Below are 27,853 nucleotides of genomic sequence, written 5' to 3' on the forward strand. Positions count from 1 at the left end.
TTGGTATTCATAGTGGACACAACAAGGCACAGGATGGAAATCAGCTCCGATATTTTAATTCATTTAATCAAACTGTATCTTTGTTATCAGATTAATTAGGACACTGTTGGTCCTCTGTGTGTGAATCTATGTCGAGCTGCTAGTGAGCAATGAGGGGTGAAAGGGGGGGTGAGAGCCCCCTGCTGTGAAAACAGTTCACACCTCTCCACAAAGACGGCCGAGATAAAACAGACTCCTGCAGCTTTCTTCATATCAAACAGTTATGCACAGCTGCCAGAATAGAAACGGTGCCATTTAAACACTTATTAATGTTGACTTGCTTGTTCACCCAGTTAATTATTACTATATAACACTATTTTTTCATTTTACTGTGAAATCAAGAATCTTAAGGTTTTGTAATCACACAAAAAATTACTGTAAGGTTGACACTGAGTTGTACCGCACAGTGTTCTGGGATATGACAGCAACTGGGAGTTAAAAAGGTGCAAACATTTTAGCTAAAAAATGTATTTTGGTCTTTTAAAAACTTTAAAATTTTATACTGGATTTCAGTTTTTTATTTGATTGTGTAAATACTGGGCCACTGAGGTTTGTTATAAATAAACATGTAAATAAACACATACATGTACATAGTTGCTGTCAGAATAAAACCTTGTTACATTAACTTACACTGAAACTTAATGTTTTTTACTTCTCTTGCAAAGTAACTTTTTTGTTCCGACAGAGTTTTACACAGTTGTTATGTAAAAATACAGACAATTGCAATATTTAATTTTAATTACAGCTTGTTACTGTAAGTGTACAGCTGAATGCAGCTACATCACAGTATAAAGTCACTCTACATGTTTTTTTTTTTTTCAGTGCACCTACGGTGACAAAAATCCAGTACACTTCGTTTTGTAAATCATACTTTCTTTTGAAATGCTTTCCATCAATAATATTGATATCCATATCCGTATATTCCTACTCTTTATACACAGAATGCCACAGTGCTCCAAGAAAACACAAGATCCAGCACTCCTGTTATAAAGTGTTCAGTGTTTGCTCAGATAGTGTGAATTACTCTACATTTGATATTCACATTTCATAAATCAGGACTCCAAGTACAGTTTTCAGTGGCTCAGTCTTTGTTGTCTTTGAAGCTAAAAGATTTCACACTCTGAGTTAATGTCTCCAGCAATATCCTCTCAAGCCTCAGAGCAGATGGTCGGCACTCAGAAGGGGTCACATCTAAACAAGTTAGCGAGAAAACATCCGCACTTTTGGATAAAACACGGCCTCAATGGCTATTAATATCCCCCCACACTCAGATCCTCCACCGCATTTCATCCTCACCCAAACATTATTAGCACTTCTCTCCAGAATATAATTATTACAGCGGATTATCATAATAACATATTTTAAACAATATTACTTTAACAGTAGCATCTTGGTTTGAAAGCCCTTCCATTTATTTCAATTACAAGCGTAGTGTGCAGCGTTTATTATTAAGGACGGCCCCCTTTTTTGCGCCAACTTTAAACAGTAAATTAGCTAACCCCATTAACACGGAGCGCTCCAAACAGGCTGTAATAGGAGAGGTAGTTACTGTGCAAATCGTATTATACATGTGGCGTCTCCGGGGCATGGCGAAGCGCGATTAGACCGCGTTTGATCTGGCATCCGGCTCGCTCTTTTCTCACTAATTTACGCTGAAATGTTTCAAAGAGCCACCTAAAAGTTGCTGCTCCTTTTTTCTCTGCCACCAGCTTAATTTCCCCTCTAAATGAAGTCCACTCTGCCTCTCATGTAGATAATATTGGGTGGATTACGATGAATTAAGCGCACTGGAAGATTTCGATGTGGGTTCGACATTTAAAAGCTGCCTGATGACTCAACAGCGCTTGTAAGTGTTTGGATTCTGAAGTTTTTACTTTGATACTTAAGCAGTTTTAAATGGGTTAAATGAGTCTAGAAGACTTCTAGCCTAGCTCTTCTGAGTTAAATGGGATGTATTTGATTGTCATTATGGAGTCATTATGTTTTGTGTATCTTGCCAAACTAAGCATATCCATATTTTTTTTTTTTTAATTGCATACCTATTGGTTTTCCGGAAATACGCTGTATAGCCATACGTATGTGGACACCTGACCATTACGCCTATATGAGCTTGTTGGACATCCCATTCCAAAACCATGGGCATTAATATGGAGCCCTCATCCCTCATTTGCATATGTAACAGCCTCCACTCTACTGCTCTTCTGGGAAGGCTTTCCACAAGACTGGACGAGACGGCCTGGCTTGCAATTGAGATTCTAGTTTATCCCAAAGGTGTTCAGTGGGGCTGAAGTCTGGGCTCTGTGCAGGCCACTGGAGTTCCTCCACACCAGACTCATCAAATCATATCTTTATGGACTCTGCTGCACTGGGGCTCAGTCATGCTGGAGCAGGAAACCACAAAGTTGGAAGCATATAATTGTCTGAAATGTCTTTGTGTGCTGTAGCGTTAACATCACGCTTCACTGGAGTCCATTGGAACTAAGGGCTGTAGCCCAAACCCTAACAAACAGCCACAGACCGTTATTCCTCCTCCACCAAACTCTGCTGTTGGCTTTGTGCTTTGTAGTGGTTTGCGTTCTCCTGGCATCCACCGAACCCTGACTCATCCATCAGACTGCCAGATAGTGAAGCTGATTCATCACTCCAGAGAACACGTTTCCACTGAGTCCAGTGGCGGCTGATTTACACCACTCCAGCTGACGGTTGGTGCTCATAGTGATCTTAGGCTTGTGCAACTGCTCAGCTACACAAACCCATTTCCTGAAGCTCCTGATGCTCAGTTCTGCTGGTGTTTCTTCCAGAAGCGGTTTGGAACTCTGTAGTGACTGATGCAACAGAGGACTGGTGAATTTTACATGCTACGCGCTTCAGCACACGCCGGGCCGTCTGCCGCTACCACTCCTGTTTTGGAATCATAGCTCTTACTGTTGACCAGGACAGATGTAGCATGGCAAGAGTTTGGCGTCCTATGACAGTGCCAGATTTAAAGTCACTGAGCTCTTCATTACAGCCCATTATATTGCCAGTGTCTGTATAATTATAGGTATATAAGTAGGACAGGTGTTTACATATTTTTGGCCATATAGTGTATAATATATTGTTCATTAAGGGTTATGTTTTATCACCTGTCTGTAAAGCACTTTGAGCTGCCACCAGCATGAAAAGTGCTATATAAATAAAATTATTATTATTATTATTGTTATTATTATTTAAATTTGTTTGAAATTGAAATGTTTTAATTAACTCAATATATGGGTAAAAAACGCTCAAAAGACTACCTGGTTACTTTCTTTCTCAAACACTTTATTTCTTACAGTGATATGAAACTATGATTATTTTAATATTTAAGGAAAGTAACTTTAATAAATGAATGGAATGGAAGGCAAAATAAAACCACTACTAAAATAAATTAATAAAATAAGAAAATGAGTAGAGGTGTAATGTTCACCTTTCACGGTTCAGTTTCTGGGCTACAGTTGCAAAACAAAGTGCAAAAGTCAGCAAACAGAACAAAAATCAACTGGAATCAAACACGTAAATATCAAGAGATTATAATTGCAGTTGTACCAGTCAGCGAGTATAAAAAGAAAGCAAGCAAATTAAATGTAAATATATTAAATAAATCTAACCATCACCAGGCTTTCAAGTTTCTGGGAGTCGCTGGGAGAGTCCAGCTATCTTCACAAAGTTCTACCTATATTCTTTGTGCATGTTCAGCGTGACATCACTTATGATGTTCCACTAGGCCAATATTTTTTCCACTGTTGATCTTCTGCTGCTCAAAATGTTTGAGCTGTTCTACGCTGACTGTCGCAGGAGCATGAAGAAAAAACTAGCATCTTTAATTATTGTTTCCCATTTTCATCATTCAAATAATTTGTTTATTAATTTATTAATGTATTTTTTTGTTAAACTTCTTTTTTCTCTTTCAAGAAATTTGAGTGCATCTCTAATACTCTGGCCATCATTTACAAGCTGTTTGCAATTGGTAGTTCAGTGTTGTAGAAGTACTGACGATGCCCGTGATATACTAAGGGAAGCATATTGTTATGTAATTTATCACAACAACATACTGTCATATTGCCCAACCCTGCTGTGTTTGAGAATCCCTTCTGCTCTCAATGCACAGTCATAAATGAGAAGGAGAGAATAAAACTCCACTCATACACACTCACACTCATCTGGCAGTTCTTTCCTCTCCACCTCCCCCCCCCCGTTCGCCGACTGCCCGGTGTGTTGTCACTGGGCACTGGTCCGCACTGCCAAAAGATCCCCTGCGAGAAGTCAAACTTGCCTTAATGGCTTTGAATGAATAAAAACTAGCCTATTAAAATGCAATTCGGAGGCAATGAAAGCAGTAAGTGAAACAGCCGGCTAGCAGCAGAAGCATTGTGTATTCGGGGACATTGGGGCCACATTAATTTTTGCTTCGCGATGTCCGTCCCATGTGCACATTAGCATGGCTTGCACTGTAATCTGTCTTGCCGGAGAGCCCGGTGTCTCTAGTGGGGAAGGATGTGCGTGTGCGAGACCGGCCCATTATTTAAAGGGCCAGCGCTGTGTTTGATGCTAACTTTTTTTGTTCCCCATCCCGTCAACAATTTATCAGTTATTTCTGCTAGTTTATTAGTCTATTGTTATTATACACCATCTCTCTAGTAAATAATGGCCTCATTTTTCTGTTTGTTTTCTTTAGGCGTGCAGGGAGGAGAGTAAGAAAAGAATGACGATTCTTCTGCAGTTTGTTTATTTGCTAAATTAATTGTCAAGTGAAGTATTTCTCTCTCTCTCCCCCTTGTGCGATTAACTGCAGCAGAAAAAGGCAACCGTGAGGTATTCATATGCCAGGGATGATTTATAGAAAGCTTAACTTTTACAAGGTGTTTCCAGAAAAAGGTTTGCTCTTTTTATTTATTTTTTTCCCCGCTGCTCAAAGACAATGCCGTGTTGGCACATTCAGTGTTTGTACGGCTCGGTTTGCCAGATGGAACTATTATTAGTACACTTTCCATATCTCTCTGCTTTGATTGCATTAAAATGTACACGTTCCCACCTGCGCTCGTGGTCATATCATCATAAAAAAGCGATGAATATGACAAGCGGCAGGAATAAAAAGGCCTTTTATTGCAGATTGGGCTCCCAGGAAGTGGCAGGATTGTTGGTTGTTTGTTTGTTTTGTGATGAGCCAAGCCAATGCCCAGAGGACGTTTAGCCAGGCTCGTGCAGACACCTCTTGTACTGCGCCGGATAAATCTTCCTCCAGGCAACGTGTCTTGGGTGCAATTTACAAAATCAACCTCGCTGTAATTAACATCTGGCATTTTTCCTAAGTAACAGCCATTTGCATTGAACAAGTGCCCAACAAACACACAGACGACTCTGAAACCCACAAGAAATCAAGCGATTAAGAAGCCGTTCCGTTTTGGACCAGAATGAGTTGCGCTTTCAAGGGAGGGATGAACAGACGTGGTGGTGTGTAAGTGTTATATCCACTGTCTGTTGGAGAACTAGAGACATTAGCAGTGAGTGGACGCACTAGCAAGGACCAGAGGGCATCACAAACTCAGATTAAATTCTTACTGGGATGGTTAATGGAGTGTGCTGACAGCTGGAATTCTGAGCCCTAGCAATGCGGAATTTTCATCTGCACTCTTAACAATTAATGGTTCTTTCATTTTTAATTTTTTGGTTATAATAACTTTTCAGTGGAGTGGCTTTAACTGAGTTTAGGAAACCAAAAGTGGCTCTATGGTATTAGTGTTCTGTGGTGTTGCTCCAAAGAACCTTTTTGGGCACCTTTATTTTGAAGAGTGTGATGATATTTTATATCCCACACACAGTTCAATCAGGAACTGTTACTTAGTCAAACAGGTTTTTTTCTGTTTTTGTTTGTTTTTTTTTTACATGTTTTGAAAACATTACAATATTGCTCAAAAGACAGAGACCACCCTTTAATTTAATTAATTTACATTTGTTTAACATGTTTAACAGAAAATTACATGGAAGCAGAGAAGCCAGAACAACTAGGTATAATGTCAAATATCAATACAATAATCAATTTTACATATACATATATACACACACACACACACACATACATATATATATATATATATATATATATATATATATATATATATATATATAAAAAACACTCAAATAATATAATCCCAATTAGAAACTTAGACTCATCAGTCCATGAAGCCTTTCTCCAGTTTCAGTGGTCCAGATTGTCTATTTACTGTTAACTGCACATCCTTTCACATCCTTTCAGACCCACAGTGTTGAGTTTTCCTCTCACAGTGTTGAGTCCCATTTTCTCTGCGTCTGTTCATAATTTTTTGAACTCCAGTTTAAAAACTCCTTTTTTCCTCTTATTTTCCTTTGACTCTTTCTTCCTAATACAAGTGGATTATCTTATATCTTATCTGTCAGAAGTATCTCCTTTAGCCATTTTAACCATGTATTAATCAGCGAGGCTGTTAAGGCGTGTTTGGGTAGCTGCTCGTGTAAATGATAGTGTCTCTTTGAAGGGGGTCATACTGTCAGTGATGCCTTTGAAAACAGCTTTTGTTGGGAGGACACAGCTTCTTGGTTTTAAGATTAGAAGGATGGAAGAGTGAAAGTGGCACAAATGAAACCCTGGTAGATTTGATTGGAGGCATTTGTTTCATTTCCTGTACAAAACAGCCATTTTGACTGTGAAAGGTCAATATGTGATTTTAACACTATAGAAAACAAAACTGTTATCATTATTTAGGCAAGACCCACTCTTCATACTAAGAAAGGCGCTTTACTGAACATGAGGCATGAAGCTGAGCATTGCCAGATAAACTTAAAGGATTAGGAAACGGCGCTTTTGTTGACAAAACCTTTTTTTCTTATTTCATTGAAAATAAACTCTGAAAACCAAACATTTTTGGAAAATTTGCTTGTGTCAATAACCAACAGTTTAGCTTCTACGGCATTTTTCTGCCTTTGTTTCTGAAAAGTCAGAGACCTTTCATTTAATTTATTTCCAGACAAATTGATTTTCAACAGAAAATGACAAAGAAGCCATAAAACTTCTGTAACTGTAACTTCTATAACACTAACTGTATCATGTTTTAAGCAGTCAATGCATCCTTTAATGAATATGAAGCTGAATTTTGCTAAATGTACCTAATGTACCTTTGAAAACGTTTTCATTTTTCCGTATTTCATTGAAACGAGACTTTGAAAATCAAACATTACTTAGAAGGTTTCAAAAGAAGTCGGCAAGAGGTGATTTTTGTAAAGGACTGACTTCTATTTATTGGTTTTTCTTCTCTTGGCCATATAGATTTCTGCCTTTCTCGAAGGCCCCAAACAAAAAGTATGAACCTCTGCTCCACGCTGCCTCTCCATATCAGCAGACGGAGTACGGGACAAAGCACTTCCGAGAGGAGAACAGGAGCCAGCTTGAGACGAAAAAGGTACAATACCAGCAGCACACAGACAGAATGCGCTCTGTACTTGCACAAGCATGTGCTCCATATGTGCCCAACATGGCATGACTCAGCAGGGAAAAAGACACCCCACTCCAGACCCCTGTCACAAATTTGTCAAATCTGACAGCAATTTAATAAAAACCCACAAGGAAATGAGGGGAAGAAGCCCCCCACCTTAACCAACCACCCTGAAGTCCTCGCATTAGGTAATTGACTGTGTCTTTGCTGAAGGCCGTTCATGGATGAGAGTTCTTTATTGGCTCTTACCAGCAGGCACTGCCCTCTGCATCCAGTGCAATTGCCCGGAAATGCCTCCTCCTGGAATGAAATAAATATAAGAGCCTCTACAGCTGACACTGTACAGAAAGTACATCTTATGTCAAATTCTTTCACAGCTCTAGATGTTACATACTGTAATCCACACAACAGATGCCAGTTTATTAGGTACTTGTAGCTACACTCATTGGCCATTTTGGCAGTTAAGCCAAGGGCATAGCTACAAACTGGGGGCATAGGCCTCTCAGTTGGAAGCCAGCCTGCCAGATTTGTGACTGCTCAAAAAGAACTTCTCTGACGCCAATGAAAATATCACAAAATTAAATCTGTAAGAAACTGCGTTCTTATAACATAAGATGGATCCAAAGGTGCTGAGTTTGGGCTCGTGCCTTTTTCCACGCTAAACAAATAAAAGTGACCAAAGCTTTCCTTTGATTATCAGTTTTCAGTGTTCAGTTCTGTCCTTCAGACGGACGCTTTTCTATGAAAGGCTCGTTATTTGAAGCCGTGTCAGTCCTGATAGGTTTTAGCAGGGTTTACTTTTATACAATGCAGTTCCTGCAGTTAATAATGAGACAAATCTAACATTCTCTACTAAAGACGTGAGACTCTGTTACACCTCAAAACTCAAAACTTGACTCCACCTCAAACCCCAGAGACTCAAGACTCGACTTGGACTGAAGCGACTTCTGAACATCTCTGGTAACTGGAAACCTAGAAAGTGGACCTGTATGGTAGATGTACCGGATGGTCAAGGAGTGTAGGTTCATGAGAAATCCTGGACACTTGGTGTGTGTGCAGCATTTTCCAGTACTCGTTACTTAATGACCATTTACTGAATCTGTCCAGAGATCTGCTGATCTAGAATGAAGCTTCCCTCTGTCTAGACTGATCGTATCACAACATGAGCTAAAAAAGCACAGCTCATCCTTTTTGAGCCAGGTTCATATTGCAGGGGTGTGAAACCCGTCCTGCTGGCGTTTGACAGTAATGAAGGCTCAGCGTAACGAGCTTGTGCGTGATTAGCATAATTGACGCAGCTGAGGATGTCACATTGAGGATTATCACTGATCCATACATAGAGGGAAGACCCCCCACCCTCAGGGGTTATGCCCGACCCAGAGAGGTCTCTCGTCCCACTGACAGGCACACACACACACGGCCTCTTAAGAGATCTCTTAGTGACGAATTAATCACAGAACTTCATCCACAGAACTGTTTCAGTCTGAAAATCATAGCAGCAGGTCAGATTTTCCCCGAGTGGATATAAAAACACTGAAGTAAACCATCTGAACACTTACCACACTTTTACATGAGGCTGCATAATTATTTAAATGCAATTACATCATTACGCCCCAGTCTGATGACATGTTTTGTTCATTGTCTAAGTGAAAATAAGCTTACAGACACTTTAGTACATTTAAATGCATCATTAGTGTTTATTTGCTGAATTTAACATATTGGTGGAAAAAATAAAACAAAAGTGGCCTGTGCAAAAGTTATGGCCTATTTTTGTATTTTATTGCTTTTTTCCTAATGTGAATCTCGGCAAAAAAAGCAACGGTGCACAAAAACGTGCAGAAAAATGCTTATTATTTAATTTTGTTTCCTGTAGTGGATGCATTAACTTATTTCCATTTGACCGAGGGTGTTCAAACTTTTGCATATAACTGTAGTTAGTTATGTAATGAATTGAACTTACATTGTATTTTGAATTCAATTTAAATATAGATTGGTTCACGTCTTTGTTTTCGAGTTTTTCATTTGTATATGAAAAATGTGGCAAAACTCTAAAAGACGTTTTGGTAACACTTCCTGCACTGTTAGTAATAAAGGTTCTGTTCAGGTACATTTCTCATTCATCAAGGTACAAACAGTGTAAATGTTCCCTCAAAGCTCCAACCGTGGTTTTAAGGTCTGTTTGTGACGCTTAAATAAGTTTTTCCAGGTGAAAAGTTCGTATTTGTACCTTTTCATAACCGAATGTTTTAAACAAAACAGTAAAATACAAGCCTGGAGACGAGACGGGGTGTGTGGAGAACATATCATTTCAGTGGATTATGGTTCAGTTATGTTCCCTGACTAAAGAGGGGAACTGACCCAGTGACAGTTTAGTACCTTTATTTCTGAGAGTGTATGAAGCCTGTGTTCATCATGCATTTATAAGGTGTTTATATGGCATATATAACCAAAAGCTTGTACAATTGCTTTTAAATAGTTATTATTACACACATAACACTTTATAAAGCAAGCGTATATGACTGTATTAAGTCAGGTTCCATAATGCATTATAATATCTGTTCATAAGAACATTGTATGCACTTACGTTGTAGTGCACTATAACACTTTATACCAAGCCATTACAGGATTTAAGTGAAATGAGTTTTTTCAAATATCTTTTAAATATTAAAGAATTTTCACTACAGTACATAATGCCTTATGAAGCATTATAAGTGCTCTTTACAGGCTTCAAGTGAAGTTAGATAATTAATAATAAATGTAACTGGTAATAGAGGACATACTTGCAGTTTATCTTTGCTTGCTACTGCTAACAGTCTGGCACTTGTAGCCAGCTAGCCTAGCAGGCCACAGTTTCCAGTAAGCTAGCAAAACAAACTCTATCAAATATATATATATATAAAAGCATATATAAACATACATATACATTTTTTATCTTTATTTTAAAAGAATTTGATGCAAGTCCACTGAAAATCAGCCATTTGTTTACCTGTATGTACACCTGGGTCTGCAGAACTTATACCAAACCTTTTCACTTAGAAAGTCAACAGAACGTTTGACCAGCATTGTTGAATATAAGTGTAACATACCTGTGGCTTTAGATAATGAAAATATTGCTATCAATAACTTTTCAATATTGTTTATCATACTTACTCGATCCTGTCTGGTGGTAATGAACATTTAATGAACTATTAAGGACTGGAATTTGCTAATGAAATACTAAAACTTTGGTTATTATTGAATTATTGAATATTTTAAAATGATACTTTGAGGAGTCAGAGAAGGTCAAACAGTGTTTGTCCGTGTTTAAATTGATTTTATTATGGCTCCATGAAGCCATATTATTATGGCATATCATGTATATGTTGCTTAAAGTCAACCTGAAATCAAAATAGACTTTTTTCACTTTGTTAATTCGTGATCATACTAAGCATGATTTATTATATCATGTACACCAGCGAGCAGGGAAAATAATCCTGACCAATAATATCATGTTTTACCTTTCACTGCCTCCGCCACCTATCATTGGGTGAAAAATAGATCAGAGATGCTCTGATAACACGTTTCACTCGGAAATACGTCATGATGCAGATGGAAATTGCATTATGATTTCTGATTCACGTTGACATTAAAATGTCCTCACATTCCTGTTGGCAGGCTTCATATCACTGCTGTTGGAAAAAAACCTTGTATCTACGTTTCTGTCTTTTCTCAGTTTTTGACATAATTTGAAAAAGCCTGTTGTTCTTTACATTGTGTGTAAATTTAATGATGAATGGGCCAAAAGAAACGACCCAAAGTCACTTGGAAAAACATCTGGTTCCACTGACTTACATTAAAGGTAAAGAAGGTTTTTTCCTTCTTCTGTAAAGTTACCATTTTGGAGATACGAGGTTTTGTTCCGACAACAGCGACATGCTATAAATGACACATTCACTCAGACATGGACAGAAAAAGGGGGAACTGATAAACCAAGAAACCAAGATATCATAATTAAACAAGCAAACTAGAATGTCTAAATACTAACATCAAATTACGTTACATTACAATTCAAAAAGGACTTCCGTTGCGTAACTAAAGGCTCCTCACTGGCTGTAATTAAGACAGCCAGCTCACGCAGCATGTAGAGCGAAGCGTTCTCTTTGAGTGGCTTACCCTCCACCCCTCAACAAGGCTGTGCCTGATAAAATGTCTGAGGAAACTCTCTCTCTGTCTCCACCACTCACTCTTTATCATAGTGTGTGAGAGCGAGGGAACACGGGTGAGGATCTAAACAGTAATGTGGTCACAGAGGTGCCCTCCGTTTAACTCAGGTCACACAGAGAGCCAGACACCGAAACAGGAGGTCCCGTGAGTATAAGAGTATCGTTAAGATTATAGAACTTTCTCTGGGCTTCTTTCTGCTGTTATATACAAACAGCACGGGTGGTTGTTAGATCTGTCTCTCTCTTCCTGTGTGTCGTGACCTTGAAGTTCAAAGACTGATAAAGAAAAAGACAGTCGACAGTTGTTATACTCTGTGGCCTGAGGAGCTTGAGGATGCAGTAGGCTGCATTGTGAGGTCACTAAGGATCCAGACACACCAAGACAACGATGAAGAAATGGTGCCAAAGAAGGCCAACTGATGATCGCATTCTGTCAGATCAGCATCGCCTCACATCTGTTAAAATTTGGACCTGAAAACACTGGATAGTGGCCAACATGCACTTACTTAATAGGGCTGCATGAAAGGAAACAAGAACCTAGTTTTACTGACCACCACCAGCTGCATGGCTGTGGTCACACAGGTGATCATGATATAGGATACAAGACAGAATACAGGATATTATTATTTTATTATTATTACTTTGTAAAGTTAGTTATTCGTCAATGTGATGTTAGCTAACTTGACTTCAGCATCACATCACTGTATGTACTGCTACTACCACTACTACTAATAATAATATTTTACATTCAATAATAACTTAAAATATCAACCAAAAGGTATTGATGCATGTTTTACTCAATAGTTCAAGTTATTTTAGAGAACAAGGAGAAACTCTGAAATGATGAACAATAAAGTGTAATTATCTACTTAAAATGACAACAATTTGCTCTTTGACACACAAGGCATTCTGGATATTAAGGGACTATATTAGTGCAGACGTTAGCTGACGTTTACTTGGCAAACCCGTTACAAAGTGATAATGCACACAAATGTCTACAGTTACTCAGAATCGTGTAGAGTAAAATGTACATTTTCAGATTGTAATGTTAACCCTTTAAATGGCCCGACGGCAAAGATTTATTACACACTTCTATAACACTTCTATTCAAGAACAGCTCATCCAGTTTACACTGAGGTCCCTGTAGTTTCTGAATAATACGCCTTAGTGTGTAATACAAATATGAGCAGAACAACTTCTGAGCTAAAGTTACATTGGCCAATAGATGGAAAAAAATGCAATAATTATATTATTTAATAAACATGTCATATCATTCCAGTGTACGTGCTGGTGCACTTATCGGTCATGTACTAGTGCCGGGTGACTGTATCCTCACCTTGAACAGTTTAACCCCTTAAATGGCCGGCGTTCACCAGCAGGCCTAAAGTTTTATTACACTCTTCTATAACCTAAGAATAGCTCAGCCGGTCTGCACTGAAGTCCTTGTAGATGCTGAATAATAAGACTTAGTGAAGCTAAATAAGGGAAGATGAAGGAAAAATTCCCCCGGAGGTCAGACGTAAATATTCACTACTGCGTTATTTCACCCATTAATAGGTTTTCATCAGACCTACGATGTGTTTCTCCCGTTACTTCCTATAGTGGTTGCGTTGAGAGGGTATAAGGGCAGTTTTTAATGGTGTAGCGCCACCTACTACTTGTCTCGTGCGACACTTGTGCATGCAGCTTTCAACAATGATCTTTAGACAGTCAGTCAGTCAGTCAGTGACTCAGTAAAAGACATTGGCTATAGTAGTTCTTAGTGGATAACCTGCTAGGTTAGCCACCCTCACTAGCACAAAGTGTTGGTAAACTGACAGTAATGAGCTCCTCTTTTAGTAAATCTGCCCCTTTGGCCCACAACCGCTAGAGTTTTTCTGAAAGTGTAGATGCTGGTCTCCACACCACTAGAAGAGACTGGTCATGATTGGCTGTGATGATGTAGGTAACACTTTACTGTAGGGTGCTGTTCATAAGGCTACGTGACACCTACATAAGGTTGTCATTACAACTGACATAACCCTACATAACTGTTTATAAATGCTTGTTCCAATAAGCGTCATTCGCTATAAAGGTTACATTTGCCAATTTTGATCAAAGCCAGCTAAAGTAGCCTTTATGACAGATGATGCCTGTTCTAAAAAGCATTTATAAACAGTTATGTAGTGTTATGTCAGTTGTAATGACAACCTTATGTAGGTGTCATGTAGCCTTATTAACAGCACCCTACAGTAAAGTGTTACCATGATGTATGCATCAGAGATTACATATGATGTGCTAGACTTCCTAGACTGGTGTTCTTCACTACTGCGATTAATGTCTCATGGCAAAAAAGGAACAAACCTGAAAAGTTTGCGTTCCAGACCTTAGAAAGCCTTGACATCCTTAGAAATCTATCGTGCTTAGGTTCATTGACTATGTTAATGCTCTTATCTTTATCAGACACCACTAAGCTATTTGATCTGCAAAGTAAAAAACATCCAGCTCCCTAATTCTCACAAGAAAAGCTTTGTCCCTTGATGGCAATCCCAAGCTTTGAAACGTAAATTGATTCTAAAGAGGAAATTAAATGGCGCTTATTACACTGTCTAACTAGTAACCCAATGTCATTTGTCTGTGGCTTGATAAATGTGCTGTGTTTGCCCACCTTTGGCGGTTAGCGGTGAGAAATGCGCTGCACACAAACCTGGCTTTCTAATGAATCTCCACATCCCCTCATTCTTTTTCCCTGCATTGACTCACAAGAAGATAATGATGGATATGGTGATTTTCAGGTGCATTTGTGATTAAATTATACTCGTTCTCTTTTTTGCTTCCCCTACATTTCTTCCTCTCAGTTCCTCCTCCACTCCTCCTTGGAACGGCACCTTGAGATCTGTTATTTCCTAGGATTAACATGTCTTAACCCGAAAGCAGCGCACGGTGATTTATCTCAATTGTAAAGATAAAAGGAAGCGATGTGGGGAGGATCGCGGAGGCCGCGGACGCGCTCAGATACATAGCTAACGAACTTTACTTCTGATATTTATATCTGCCTCCTCTTTTTCTGGGAGGTCACATTTATATATGGTTGTCTTGTCAAAACTTTCACTGATTCCTGTCACTTTTGATGTGTTGTTTTAGTGTTTATCTACATTTATACAATAAAAATACACTTAAATGAATGCTTTTTTTTAAAGACTTTAAAAAGACTTCATTCCACCAATTTTTTCAACATTTCTGTGCAGTTCAATGGTGAAGATGTTAACAAAATCATTCAGAGTGGTTTGATTTGAAATGTTAATTGTATTGAAACTTAGAGTCAGAATGGTTCACAATTGTGATAGGAGCCGGATGTCTGAAGAGTTTAATGCCTCTAAAAGCTGCGTTACAGAACACTGTTACACGAAGAGGCTTAAGACGTTGTTTTACAGTAGTTTTGAGATTAGGTTTTGGCCCAAAATGTATTTTTAACCCTTTTTGTAAGAAAAAAAACATGCAATTGAATTTCCGTCTGTTGTTGAGGAGGTCCTTCAGTTTTCTTCAGTAACAGTGGAGTTTATTTTAATGAAAATGTGTGTCATTTACACAAATACAAGCAACATTTATGAAAGTGTTTTTATTGTGTTGAAATGCTGTTTTAATTGGGCAGTTGTAGAGGATATGAAATGAACAAAGCTGCGGCCGTGCTGTCTGTTTTATCTCGGCACGGCGGTCTTTTTGGAGAGGTGTGAATTTTCACCCTCATTGCTCGCTGGCAGCTCAACACAGTCACCATTTCACATCAAACCACTCTGAATAACTGTTTACATCTCAACAATTGAATTATGCAGAAAATTTGGAGAAATATCATCATGCAAACCACCAACTAATCATTGCTGATTCGCAAAAAGGTACATTTTGATTCATTTATTTTTTTAATGGGGTGACCGTGACGGCCCTAGTCCAGGCTAGAGCTGGAGTGAGTGCGCTAAGCCGGACATCACCTCCTGCGATGATGGCAGTTACTGCTGATGCATAGTGAAAGTCCAGCTGGTGAAGATGACGGCTGACGCGCACCCGGTAATTAGCGCATTAGTTAACATCCGCTGGACGAGGATGGCCCTTCATCGGGCCTCACGCTTGCCCTTTGCGTGGCCGGAGCCTGTGTTTTGATGTTTGCATTATCACCACCATTGCTAACAAATTGAAGCACCAGGGCTAATTACAGCGTCTAATGAAGTGCAGGCAGTGGCCATGCCTCGCCGCAAAAAGCCTCGCCATCGCCTTGCATTAGACTTTCATCAATCACGCTTTTAAACTGATATATCTCGGTGGTGAAAGCCCTGCGCTCTGCCTAGTCCTACACCCCCCTCCTCTTTCTCTCTCTCTGCTTTTTTAATGTTGCTTCAGTAATTGCTTTTTCAACCCCCCCATTCCATCTCCACCCCCCCCCACTTTCCACCTCTAAGCAGGACTCAAGCAATGTCTTTTTTTAAATTATTGTGCTAGGAGGCCTGGTGGCCACAGGAATATTTAGCCTAAAATGATGCTTTGTTACTGCCTGCTCTTGTTAATCATCAGAGGGATAATGCATCAAAATGATACGCATGATGTACGAGCCATGTTCAAATGTGAATGATATTCATTATGAGCAATAAATAAGTAAAATAAAAAGTAGGACAGCCTGTTCTGACTCCAAGAGAGCAGACGTCCAGGTTTCAAGCCTACACGCACGCAGGCGCACATCAGACCGGACTACATTAGTGACCAGGAGGCTCTGGGTGATTCACTATAACCGTTTTATAGGGTGATAAAATTTGCCGGCCCCTTCATTTGCCACGTTATAAACAATTCTCCTGACGTGCCTCTTACTTTTTATGTTATATATGTATCAATTAACTCCACACTTTCTTCCATTATGATAGCATTTTCTTTTTTATCATTCTGCATTCAAATAATGTCAAATAAACAGGCCGTGAAATATGATTTAAAAGGTCTATATTAATACAAGTTTTAAAATGCAGTCAAAAACAATGGCATTTTGCAGGTCCTTCCTTAAAATGTTATTCTGTAAGAAAGTGACAGAATTGTTTTGAATGTTGCTTGTCATCACATATCAAAGCCTACTTTTTCATTTTTCAAAACTTTTCATTTTCATTTCATTTCTCAAAGTGAAATTTTCAGTTTTTATTTTTTAAACAATGCCAGCTGCGCTTCACATTTTCTAAATGTGTCTTAATGAACAAACCAATGTCAGTGGTCCAAAATGACTTGCAGTAAAATCTTACTACATTAAGGTAGGACTCTTTTTTTTCTTTCTCTTACAATGTTAAGTTTTGTAAATACCAGGTTTTCTTATGAAAATGATCTATATTAGGCTGCAGTTACACTGAACAGTCGCCTCGCTATATTCGTCATGAGGGTAGAGCAAAAATCAGGTGAGACTGTGCAGTTCTGATGTGATGTGGTTTTGGATGGAATGTCTAGTTCAGTGAATGGTTAAAGCCTTATTTGAGCTGGGTTGGTTTTACCTGGGGAGGTCGTGTAATTTGCTCACAAGATCCATCATTTTAATCCGGTATGAATCTGCAAAGTCCATAGAAGTAAGTAATATTACTGCTAAGTAATAATTCAGTAATAGTAAATCTGTCTGTATTAACGTCACAGTAGTGTAATAACAAATCCCGGTAATAAACCATGGCGCTCAACTTGGCACAGTTCATTTATCTTCAAATTTAAAACAGGCGTACTGTAACCTAAAACATCTTTGGTAATGAAGGAACATGAAAATGAAGTATCTGAATGTATTTCCTTCTATTAGGTGTTATTGTTAAGTAATCAGCCCACTTTACTAGCCTGATGCTGTCCTCTTGAACTTCATCTTTGCTGTTTGTGTATTTGGGTCCATTTAATCTTAATCTTAGCACTGAAGAGAGTCAAGTCAAGTCAAGTCAAAGTTTATTTATGTAGCGCTTTTTACAACAGGTGTTGTCACAAAGCAGCATTACAGATTAATCCGGGTCTGAGCCCCCATGAGCGTCACCAACGGCGAAAGTGGCAAAGAAAAACTCCCTAAGAGCAAAAGGAGGAAACCTTGAGAGGAACCAAGACTCAGAAGGGGAACCCATCCTCCTCTGGACCACACCGGATAGCAAACAGCGCTAGTGTAAAATATTAGAATACAAAATGGGGAAAAACAGGCGGAGCGATGATTAATTAGACAGTTTGAGTCTGGGCAGGCTATGATGTTTTTATCCAGGCTATCTGTGGTCACTGAGGGAGATACTTTATCCCGGAACGTTAAGTGACACACAGCGTTGTGTTGACTGAAAAGCCTTCTTCCTCATCACAGCTCACCTCCTCATTTTCTATTTTTATTCACAAATCCGCAGGTTAAAGTTCACCTAGATAAACTTGCTGTGAAGCAAAATGAAATGCTTCTGGATACTCATTCTTTTTAAGTGAATTCACTTTTTGCCAGGCAAATTTTAAACACTGCATTACAAACTGTCATGCTTCTGTGATGGATTTCACCACATGGACTTCTCTGGGCTCCAGCTCATCTGAACTGGACTGATACACAGTGGATTGTGTGTGTTGTGGTTTAATGAGCCAGTTATTTAGTTTCATGTGCTCTGCAGGTCAAAGAAAATAAGGACCTTCTGGATTGTTACCAGCATAAAGTGCAAAAGTCATGGTTTTTAGTTGTGTTTGATGTGGCTGCTGCTTTAAAGTTAAGAGTTGGTGATTTAGGTTATGGGCCAGTTTTCTAGAAAGGTTAAGTGTGGTCCTTGGCTAAAAAGAAAGACAGTTTGTTCCAAGGTGGCGTCATTTGGGAATAGAAAACCAGCCCGAGTGGCCTGTCTTAACACAAATTATATCTGCTCTTGGACTGAGACACACTATCACTGAGGATTATCTTCTGGATATTCCTTCTAGTCAAGTGCTATATATGTTTAGAAAGCCTAAAAACAAAGGGAAATCACAGTATATGACCAGCTCGTCCACCGTAAGTATGGAAATCAAAGATAACCCCCTTCAAAAGCATCTTTGCATTAAGTGTGTGTCAGAAACTCACCCTCACAGCCAGGGCTCTCTTTAATAGTTACGCTCCACTGAACCAATATACTCCCGTCTCTCAGCTTTGCTTTGCCTTACATTCTCCACACCGGCACCAAATCTCAGCCTTCAAACGTCCAGACATGACAGCCTTCATATTCCATTGTGTGGACTAGAAGTCAGCAAAGAGCAAAATGCAAATGAACATTCTATTACTTGGGAAGAAAACACATGGAAAAGATGCAGATGCAATCTGAAGGCTCCATTGAGAATGGTAAAAAAAAGCGTGGATGGTTAACAACACACAACACTTCTTTTCTATACCTCCTAACACACACCACAAACACACACACCTCTGTTCATCTCCATTCACTGTCCTTGCATTGTACAAACCTCAGTTTTAAAAAATAAGACAGTATGTGAAACGCAAATAAAAAAAGGACAGCAGTGATTGGTAAATCCACCTTAATCTGTACTGAAACAAAAACAGTACAGTGACAAGATATTTATTTTATATTGATTCCAGAAACACATTCCAAAAAAGTTGCATGATTTAAGACTAGGAACATGTGAAACGTGCTTAAACAGCTGATGCAATTATCATTGGGTATAAAAGGAGCATCCAAGAAAGGCCAAGTCCTTTATGACCAAAGAATGGGCCGAGGCTCACAACTCTGACATAAAAAAGTCAATGTAAGGATTTTAGAGAGTATTTTAGCCTCTGTGGTGCATAAAATAATCAAACGATTCAGGGAATCTGTAGAAATCTCTGTGCATGAAGATCAAGACTGAAAATTATGACCTCTGCTCCCTCAAACAGCACTGCATTAAAAACAGGCATGTGATAGATATCACCACAAGGGCTTGTCAATAAACATCATTCATTGCTACATACACAAAAACAAGGTAAGACTGTACTACACACAGTGGAAGCCATATGTCAACAACATCCAGAAATGTCCAGAAACCTTTCTGGGCTCAAGCTCATCTGAAATACACTGATGCACAATGGAAATATGTATTGTGGTCTGACAACGTTTCCAATTATTTATGGAAATAATGACGAAAGAAGAAAAGGAGCATCCAGATTGTTACCAGCATAAAGTCCAAAAGCCAGAATCCATCAGACGTCTTTTTTAGAGACGGTTCAAACACATTCTGCATGGCGGCATAATCAGAGAGTGCGGATGCTTCACTGGCCAGACCTGATTTAGTAAATCCATGGCTCTTGGCAAAAGACATAGATGTACTTTTTAAAATGAGTTGCCTCCCGAGTGGCACAACCATCTACACTGAAAAAGTTTTCTCACTATATTGGCAGATAATTTTGCTTGTTTTAACCACTTAAAATCCCAGACTTATTACATACTAAGGGTCATCACTCAGTAACTACAAGGGCCTGTACAGCTGACTGAGTCAAACCAGTTAGCTTTGGTAGTGTAGTAAGAAACGATTTGCTTTCTTCCCCTTTTTGCATTTTTCCGCTGCACTCGGATGACTTTTATTTGATTTTCCACCCAAACAAAACAGTTGTGTCATCACATGATAACATGGAATGTTCCATTATTATCACGACCGGGGGAGGGGCTGCATTGAAATGACTAAAAATAGTTGCTACAATTACAAATCACAGCTTTTTTATATATCAGAATAGATCATTTAACACGTACAGTATATCGTCACTGTCCAAAGAAAAACATCTCCATTTTTGATGATTTTTACTTTTCTACATCATTTGAGCTCAGGAGCCCTTTACATTATGTAAAAGTTTCATGATGAATGGACCAATAGAAATGCTCCAAAATTGCATTGAATAAAATCTAGTAAGTAAAGAAGGTTTTTGCCCTTTCCTGTAAAGTTACCTTTTTGGAGATGCTTGTTTTTCGGTGGACAGTGACGATATCTAATTTGTATTTTTGTGGGGCCCTTGGCTGATCGGGGCCCCAGATTGATGCGGGCCCCTGGCTGATGGGGGCCCTTGGCTGATGGGGGCCCTTGGCGGCTTTGCTTAGTACAAAGGCCACGCCTACAGACCCGTCTCCCATTAAAACGTGCTGTGCATTATGAAGCATTGAAGACGACAGCGAAGGCCCTGTACAGCTGGCCAGCTGAGGATTTGTATAATAGAATAATGGCAATAAAATTTCGCTTTTAAAACTGGATGAACTGGTGACTTCAGTCCCACAATGAGGTGATGTGAAAAGAAAGTAGATGTAACACAGTGGTAAACATGCTGATGTCTCAGTGTTTCGTAATGTGTACAGTTGAAATGAGCATATATCTCCAAAAAGTTCATAAGGTAAAATATTGTGTTTATTTGCTATTTTGAATTTAATACAGGTTGAACAGTATTTACTAATCACTGCTTTTTGTTTTAGCATGTCAGATACTGTCCTTTACCTTTTTCAGAACTGTAAAAAGCTTGTGAGGTTTGTAAAAACTCTTCTGAAATGCGTCGCTGCTGCAGTAATGCAGGCTGGTAATGCAAGCTTGTGCAAAAGAGTAGTTCTTTGCATAGTATTCACAGACGCTCTCTGTTACTCCGGGGTTTGATTAAATTAATTAAGGCACAATAACAGGGCTTCCAAGGACAGCGGCGTGTGTTGCAATGCCAGCAGCTCACGCAGCCCAGCAGACACCTCATTTAGATGACATGCAGTAGGGCCTCTTCAGTCGAGGCAGAGGGATTACTCTTCCTGCACAACAGCGAGAGCACATGATTACAAAGAAAACCTGCGTCACTTCGGCATTTGTCGGTTAATCTTGCAGGAATGATTGGATTTGTGTATGTGTGCCTTTCTTTAAGCTAATTGAGGAATAGGCTGGGTTATCTGACTTTGTCTTAGCAACAGTCATTGTACAGTAATTAATATTGCACAAGAGTTTCTGTGCATGTCTACATTAATTGCACTGTAGACCTAGAAAGTGTGTCCCTAATTTTACAGTTTTTATGATCCTTAAAATAAAGTTCATTTCAACACAAAATACAACTCATAGTCCAACTCAGTTGACTCTGTGTAATATCCTGCCCTGATTGGCCCTTGTCTTTGTCTGTTTCCCCTTTTTGTTTATCTTCCCTCGTGTCTCTAGCCATGTGCTTTTGTTTCGCCTTGGTTATCTCACTCCACCCTTAGTCACGCCCCTCACCTGCGTCTGATCAGTAGCCTCATCCTGTATTTGTTCCGAGGTGTTCTTTGTTTATTTTCACAAGTATGTATTCCTTTTGTGTTTGTTCTGCACCTTGCTGGGCATAGTTCGTTCTTTGTTCTCATGTTCTGGTTTTATGTATTTGATTCCCAGTACAGAGGAATCAGCTGCACATGAGCCATGCCCAGAGAGTTGGTTAGAGACGGATAAAGCCCCCCAGCTTTAGGCTGTGGACCTGTGGAACTGGGTTCTCTGGTGTGATGGAGCTCCATCTAGTATATTTGGAATGATCCAAAACTGATCATCCAACATCAGTACCTGATCTCACTAATGCTCTTGTGGCTGAATGCAGTCAAATCCTCACAGCAGTGTTCCAACATCTAGTGTAAAGCCTTCCAGAAGAGTTACTGTTACTGCAGCAAGGAGGGACAAACTCCCTATTAAAAACTGTAATTTCTGAAGAAAGCCTGGATGAGCAGGTGTCTCCAAACATTTGGACATATATTTCATATTCATATATACTTCATTCACTTTTTATTGTTAGTTTCATTTAAACGATCGATAAAAAGTGTTTACAGATGAAAACTGTGCTTTGATTTATCTTGGAATATTGCGCTGCAACAGAAAACACACTAGAGAGAAAAAAGCTAAAATTCCACATGGCAATCCATTTTACAATGGCCAGAGTGGACATGCATGCATTGTGACCACTCTGGGGGCAGATTTAAACGGGGATAAAGACCAATAATATGAGTGTATTGCCAGCGAGACACGAGGGTTTGATAGGGTTAAAGCAATTCTTTAATTAGAGACACTAATACATCGTCATACTGTTCATACACTGTCCTAACGTGCAGTATCTTACTACATGGCCTTACTGTCGCACTGTTTATCACAGATAGATTCAAAGAAGACATTACCAACAGTTTCCTATGCTTTCAGTATCTCCATATAATCCTGTTAAGTCTTGGCTGAATATGACAATGAAAAACGAGCTAGATTAAGGAGGAGCACCTGCAGGGAGGAACGCGGGCCCGTTAAATTCCAAACTGCAGTTACAGGGGAACGCGAGGAGGCTCGCATTGACAAATGAAAGCACTAAACCCTGTTGAAAGAGCAGGATTAGAGGAATAGCTTTGACACCCAGAGCGCGGGGAAGTCTTTGCATATCCGCTATGCATAGTTAATCTGGGCGGAGTAATAGGGGGCATAACTAAGAGTTTGCCACCATCTCCTATTAGATAACCATTAGAGAAGTTTGGGGGTGCTGTAAACAGGAACTGGCGCCTGTTTGATGGATTTAGTAAAGTAACCAGGAAAACTCAGTTAATGAGTTAATTTGTGCCGTGTTCATGTTCTGGTTAAATCCTTAGGCGTGTTGTTTTGTAACTATATGGAAATCGATGCAAGCTGAGTTATTTTTAAGTTGTAGGAGTGATGAACGGAAGCCTGGACCCACCAGTGCAGACATGAATATAGATTTAAGTTCATTCATTCAGACAGCAGACAGTCTGGAGTGATGAAGATAGTGTGAAAAAGGTGAAAGCTAATCTGATACAAAGTAGCTTTAGCGTTCTTTGAGCGATGATTCTTTGAGCGATGATTCTTTGAGCGATGATTCTTTGAGTGATGCCATTAAAGAACCATGTTGATATGTCGCTTGTTGTGGCTACAAATTCATTCCCTAGAAAATGACTGGTCAGCTCTCGCCTGGTAATGTAAACGTACCGTGCCAGATGTGATCTCATAACTGGGGACAACCGTGTGAAATTTGGGGCTGAATGTGAGTAACGTAGCCTTATTATGGTGAGTACAAATTCTTAAATAACGAATGCCTCCTGAAGGCGGAGCTTAAAGTAGAGGGTGATGTGTTCATCAACATTGCCCGATGGACACCGAGCCTGTCGTTAGCCCATGGCTGAAAAGCCCCCCAAAAAACTCCAGTTAAGCATGTATACATGTGTACTGCGTGTGCAGAGAACACATTTTATGCGGTAAAATATTAAGTTTAGCAAAGGGAAAACCAGTTAAACCAGATTATACTTAAACTGTAGAAGATCACTGGACTGGTGATGAACGTTGATGTTGGGTTACCAGCAGCTGTTTATGGCCTCTGCTGGAGTAAATGTGATGTGGAAAGAACTGACAGCTATGTTCAGGTTTACATTTGCGCTAAATGAGTTAGAGGAGTTTGGGGGGGTGTTGGAGGGGAGTACCCCTGTTCACAGCGAATGCAGCTCCAAAACTTTAACAGATTGTTCCCAGACATGTGTTCACGTTAGAAGATCCCATCTGACCCCACGAGACTAGCAGTGACTGGGCTAATGTAAATGTAATGTAATGTAATCTAATGTAAAAACCAACTTATGGCGTCATTTTTTTTATCAGTTGAAGATCATTTTCATGCGGGGTTTTTCGGCACGAGGGCTCACTGGGGCTGTACTTTGTTGCAAATCCTTTGCATGCAATGATGGCTTAAAGTCTGCAACTCAAAGGCATCACCAGGTGTTGGGTATCTTCTCTGGTCATGCTCTGCCAGGCTTGTCCTGCAGCCATCCTCAGCTCCTGCTTGTTTTGAGGGCTCGGTCCCTTAAGCTGTTTCTTCAGTCTATGAAAGGCATGCTCAGTGGGATTTTGGATCAGGTGGTTCGTGTCTTGGTCAGTCAGATGTGCACCAAACCTTCTTCCGGAACTTAGTGGGCTCTTAGCAAACTGAGCTGGCTGTCCCGTTTTTTGTGGATCACTTGTCGTTTGCATCCTGCAGTACTCACTGATATCGTCACAGTCGTCAGAGTGTTTCTGATCTGTCAGAGAGGCATGTGGGGATTTTGTTTCATTATGGACAGAATTCCTGTTATTAACTGTGGGGGTCTTCTTTGGCCTATCAGTGCCTTTATGGTTACTAAGCCTAGCAGTTCTCTCCTTCTTCTCAGGAATGTTCCAGACAGTTCATTTTGTTAAGCATCTCTCACTGTTTGATTCTTGTTTCTCAGCCTTATAATGACTTTCTTGACTTTCGTAGATACAAATCTGCTCCTCATGTTGACAAATAGCAAAAGCAAACTCTAAAGCCCAGAAATCAAGACTAGATACTGAAAGCTCTCTTTAACCTGTAGTAACAAAGCAGTGAAACACTAACATATAGATAGATAGATAGAGAGAGAGAGAGAGAGAGAGATAGATAGATAGATAGATAGATAGATAGGTACTGTATTGATCTTGAAGGTAAGCAAATGAAATTTAGTCACAAATGCTTCTGAAGCCAAAAGTTGTGGTGCCTTGAAAAGCAGGGCTAAAAAGTGCACAGAAGTCTGATCAGTCAAAGCACACACATCAGCGAGTGCTCAAACTGAGAGGACCTCTCTCTCTGTGTCTGTAACAGGACGATCCAGTACACACGTCTCTTCTCTCTTCTGATCTTGTATCATTGACTATAAGGCTTTGAAGCCATCAGGCATATCAATCTCTCTAATGATACTTTAATATTCCACTAACATACAAATCATAATACAATTAAAGCTCTTTCGTCGCTTGTTTTGTTTTTTGCGACGCGCATCCAGTGGAAGCGGCGTGCTTCGGTGGACCCCTCGCTGAGAGCGTTATTATGTTTGTTTTGTCTCCAGCGCTCTTTGCCCACCTCAGACTAAAGTCACTTCCTCACATGGGAGAAATAAATAAATAAATAAATGTGATGATAAAATAGGACTTTGGTATGTGGAATGCATATTTCATCAAGCGTCTGAATAAAGCTGAATTATTATGCATTGCCATCTTGGGCTTGGTCTGATTACCATATACCATAAAGGGTTTCTTTTTTATCAATCTAGCCCTGATTGTTTTTTTGCCTGTAGATAGCCTTTAGCATGCAACCACCTCCCAACTCCTGCTTCAGGAATACTGAGTTTTCAGCAAATATTTTCCTTTTTCTTTGGAGACTGAGATGTTTCACGTTTTCAGATTGCACTCTTCTAAACATATACAGCACGTACATCAAAAGAGGGAAGTTGCCCTGTGCAAAAGTCAGAGACTACCCTTTATTTATTTAATTGCCAGTCAAAACAGCTATTAGTTTTTATTTTTTAGGAGATATTTCTGAGATTAGATGTAAGATAATCCACTTGCATAATGAAGGGGAAAGGAAAATAAGAGTTACTAAAACTGGAATTCAAAAAATAATCAAAAGCACTGGAGATAATGGGACTCCGAACAAGCATGTAAGACCTGGTCGACACCAAAGCTGCCCCCATCAAATAAACAGCACTCAAAGCTTTCATCTTTGAGAGAGAGGAGAAAATGAAGCTGTCCGTCCTTCCAGTCCTCGCTGGGGGTCTGAAAGGAGGTATAGCTGTCAAGATGCTGTTACTGAGAAAAGGAAATAGAAAACATTTGCACTGGAACTCAAAACTGGACATTGTGATGTGCAGTAACGTTTTATGGACTGATGAGTCTACATTTGTATTTGGGATAATTTGAATTGTGAGAAGCAGAAAATGCAACCAACTTCTAAGACTGAACTTTGGAGGTGTGGAAAAACATCCCTGCAGAAAAAACTGAAAGCAAGAAACTCTTTCTTGATTTAATCATCAAAATAATCAGTAGATCAGGGGTTCTCAGCCTTTTCCACTCCAAGGCCCACATGTTCATAACTACAAAGCACATCGGCCCGAAAACCAAAATCAACTTTTTAAATACAACTTTATTTTCCTTTTCTTAAATGCTGACACTGAAAACCTGAAAATGAGGGCCTGAAAAAGATCAGATTGGCCTTTCTGGTTTTCAGTAGGTTTGGAAAAATGTTAAAAATCATGAAACATGTTAAAAACCACATGGTTGTAGTGATGTCAAAAAGGGGAAAAAGAAATAATAGAAATGTAGGAGGTAGATGTGATTTGGAGCTGCAGCCCATCGCGTTTCACTGAAAATCCTCCACTGGCTTTTCAAAAGAGTGATTGTTGGTCTCAAGATGTTTTGAGGGTTTTTGTGATTCATTTGAAATAAACCTCACTCCTCTCACTGGGAGTGAAGGAGAAACAAAGCAGCTCTGTTGATGAAATCCCTGGTTTGGTTTCCATCAGCAGTGAACTGAACAGGGGTCGGTTTGAAGTGGACCGAGACCCGCAGGTTTCTATCTGCTGCAGACCCGAATACGGGTGGAGTGTTCACACATGTGAAAACAGAGCAAAATAAAGAAAAAGGTGTGATAAGTTCAAACCAAACAAAGCGCCCTGAGAAACTTCTCCATCTCTGGCTAGCCGTCCGCATCGCGATCCCACAGCTGCGCCATCTCAGACTGAAGACGTTTAATTAGCCACTAATGTGAGGTTTTATTTGTACGTCTCTATTAATATTTCTTTTGGTTATACTGTGAAGATGTTTAATCTTAGATTTTTAATTATTAAGTTAATCATTTTCCCACTTATGTTTTTATAACTTACAGTGACGTTACCGGCCCAAATTACTGCCTTCCTCTGAGTACAGGCTCACGGTCCACTAGAGGGAGCTTCACGGCCCACAGGTTGAGAAACCCTGCAGTAGATGACTTGACTGTTATACACTGTTAGAAAAAGAAGATAACTGTAAATTCATTGAACTTCAAATAATAAGCTAAGAACTCTACAGCTGCACAGTGCGGTCAGGCAGGTAACGTTCTCTGGCATTCGCCAAACCCAGACTCGTCCATCAGACTGACAGATAGAGAAGCTGATTCGTCACTCCACAGAACACGTCTCCACTGCTTCAGAGTCCAGCGGCGGCGCTTTACTCCACTCCATCCGACGCTTGGCATTGCACATAGTGATCTTAGGCTTGTGTGCAGCTGCTCAGCCATGGAGCTCCCGGCACAGTTTCTGTGCTGATGTTGATGCCAGAGGAGGTTTGAACTCTGCAGTTATTGATCAGCAGAGCGTTGGTGTCTTTTATGCTCTGTGCTCCTCAAAGCTCGGAGACCCGCTCTGTAAC

General features: G+C 39.7%; 1 protein-coding gene across 1 annotated transcript in view; it reads left to right on the plus strand.

The window, feature by feature from the left end:
• The window catches only part of spata17 (spermatogenesis associated 17), a 69,101-nt gene that overhangs the window by 35,697 nt on the left and 5,551 nt on the right, over positions 1 to 27,853 (plus strand). Inside the window, exon 9 of the mRNA XM_036593531.1 lies at positions 7,361 to 7,493. Coding sequence (XP_036449424.1) covers positions 7,361 to 7,493 — 133 coding nt within the window. The remainder of the gene's footprint in view (positions 1 to 7,360; positions 7,494 to 27,853) is intronic.

This window comes from Colossoma macropomum, unplaced genomic scaffold (genome assembly GCF_904425465.1).
Source record: "Colossoma macropomum unplaced genomic scaffold, Colossoma_macropomum, whole genome shotgun sequence".
Taxonomy (NCBI): Eukaryota; Metazoa; Chordata; class Actinopteri; order Characiformes; family Serrasalmidae; genus Colossoma; species Colossoma macropomum.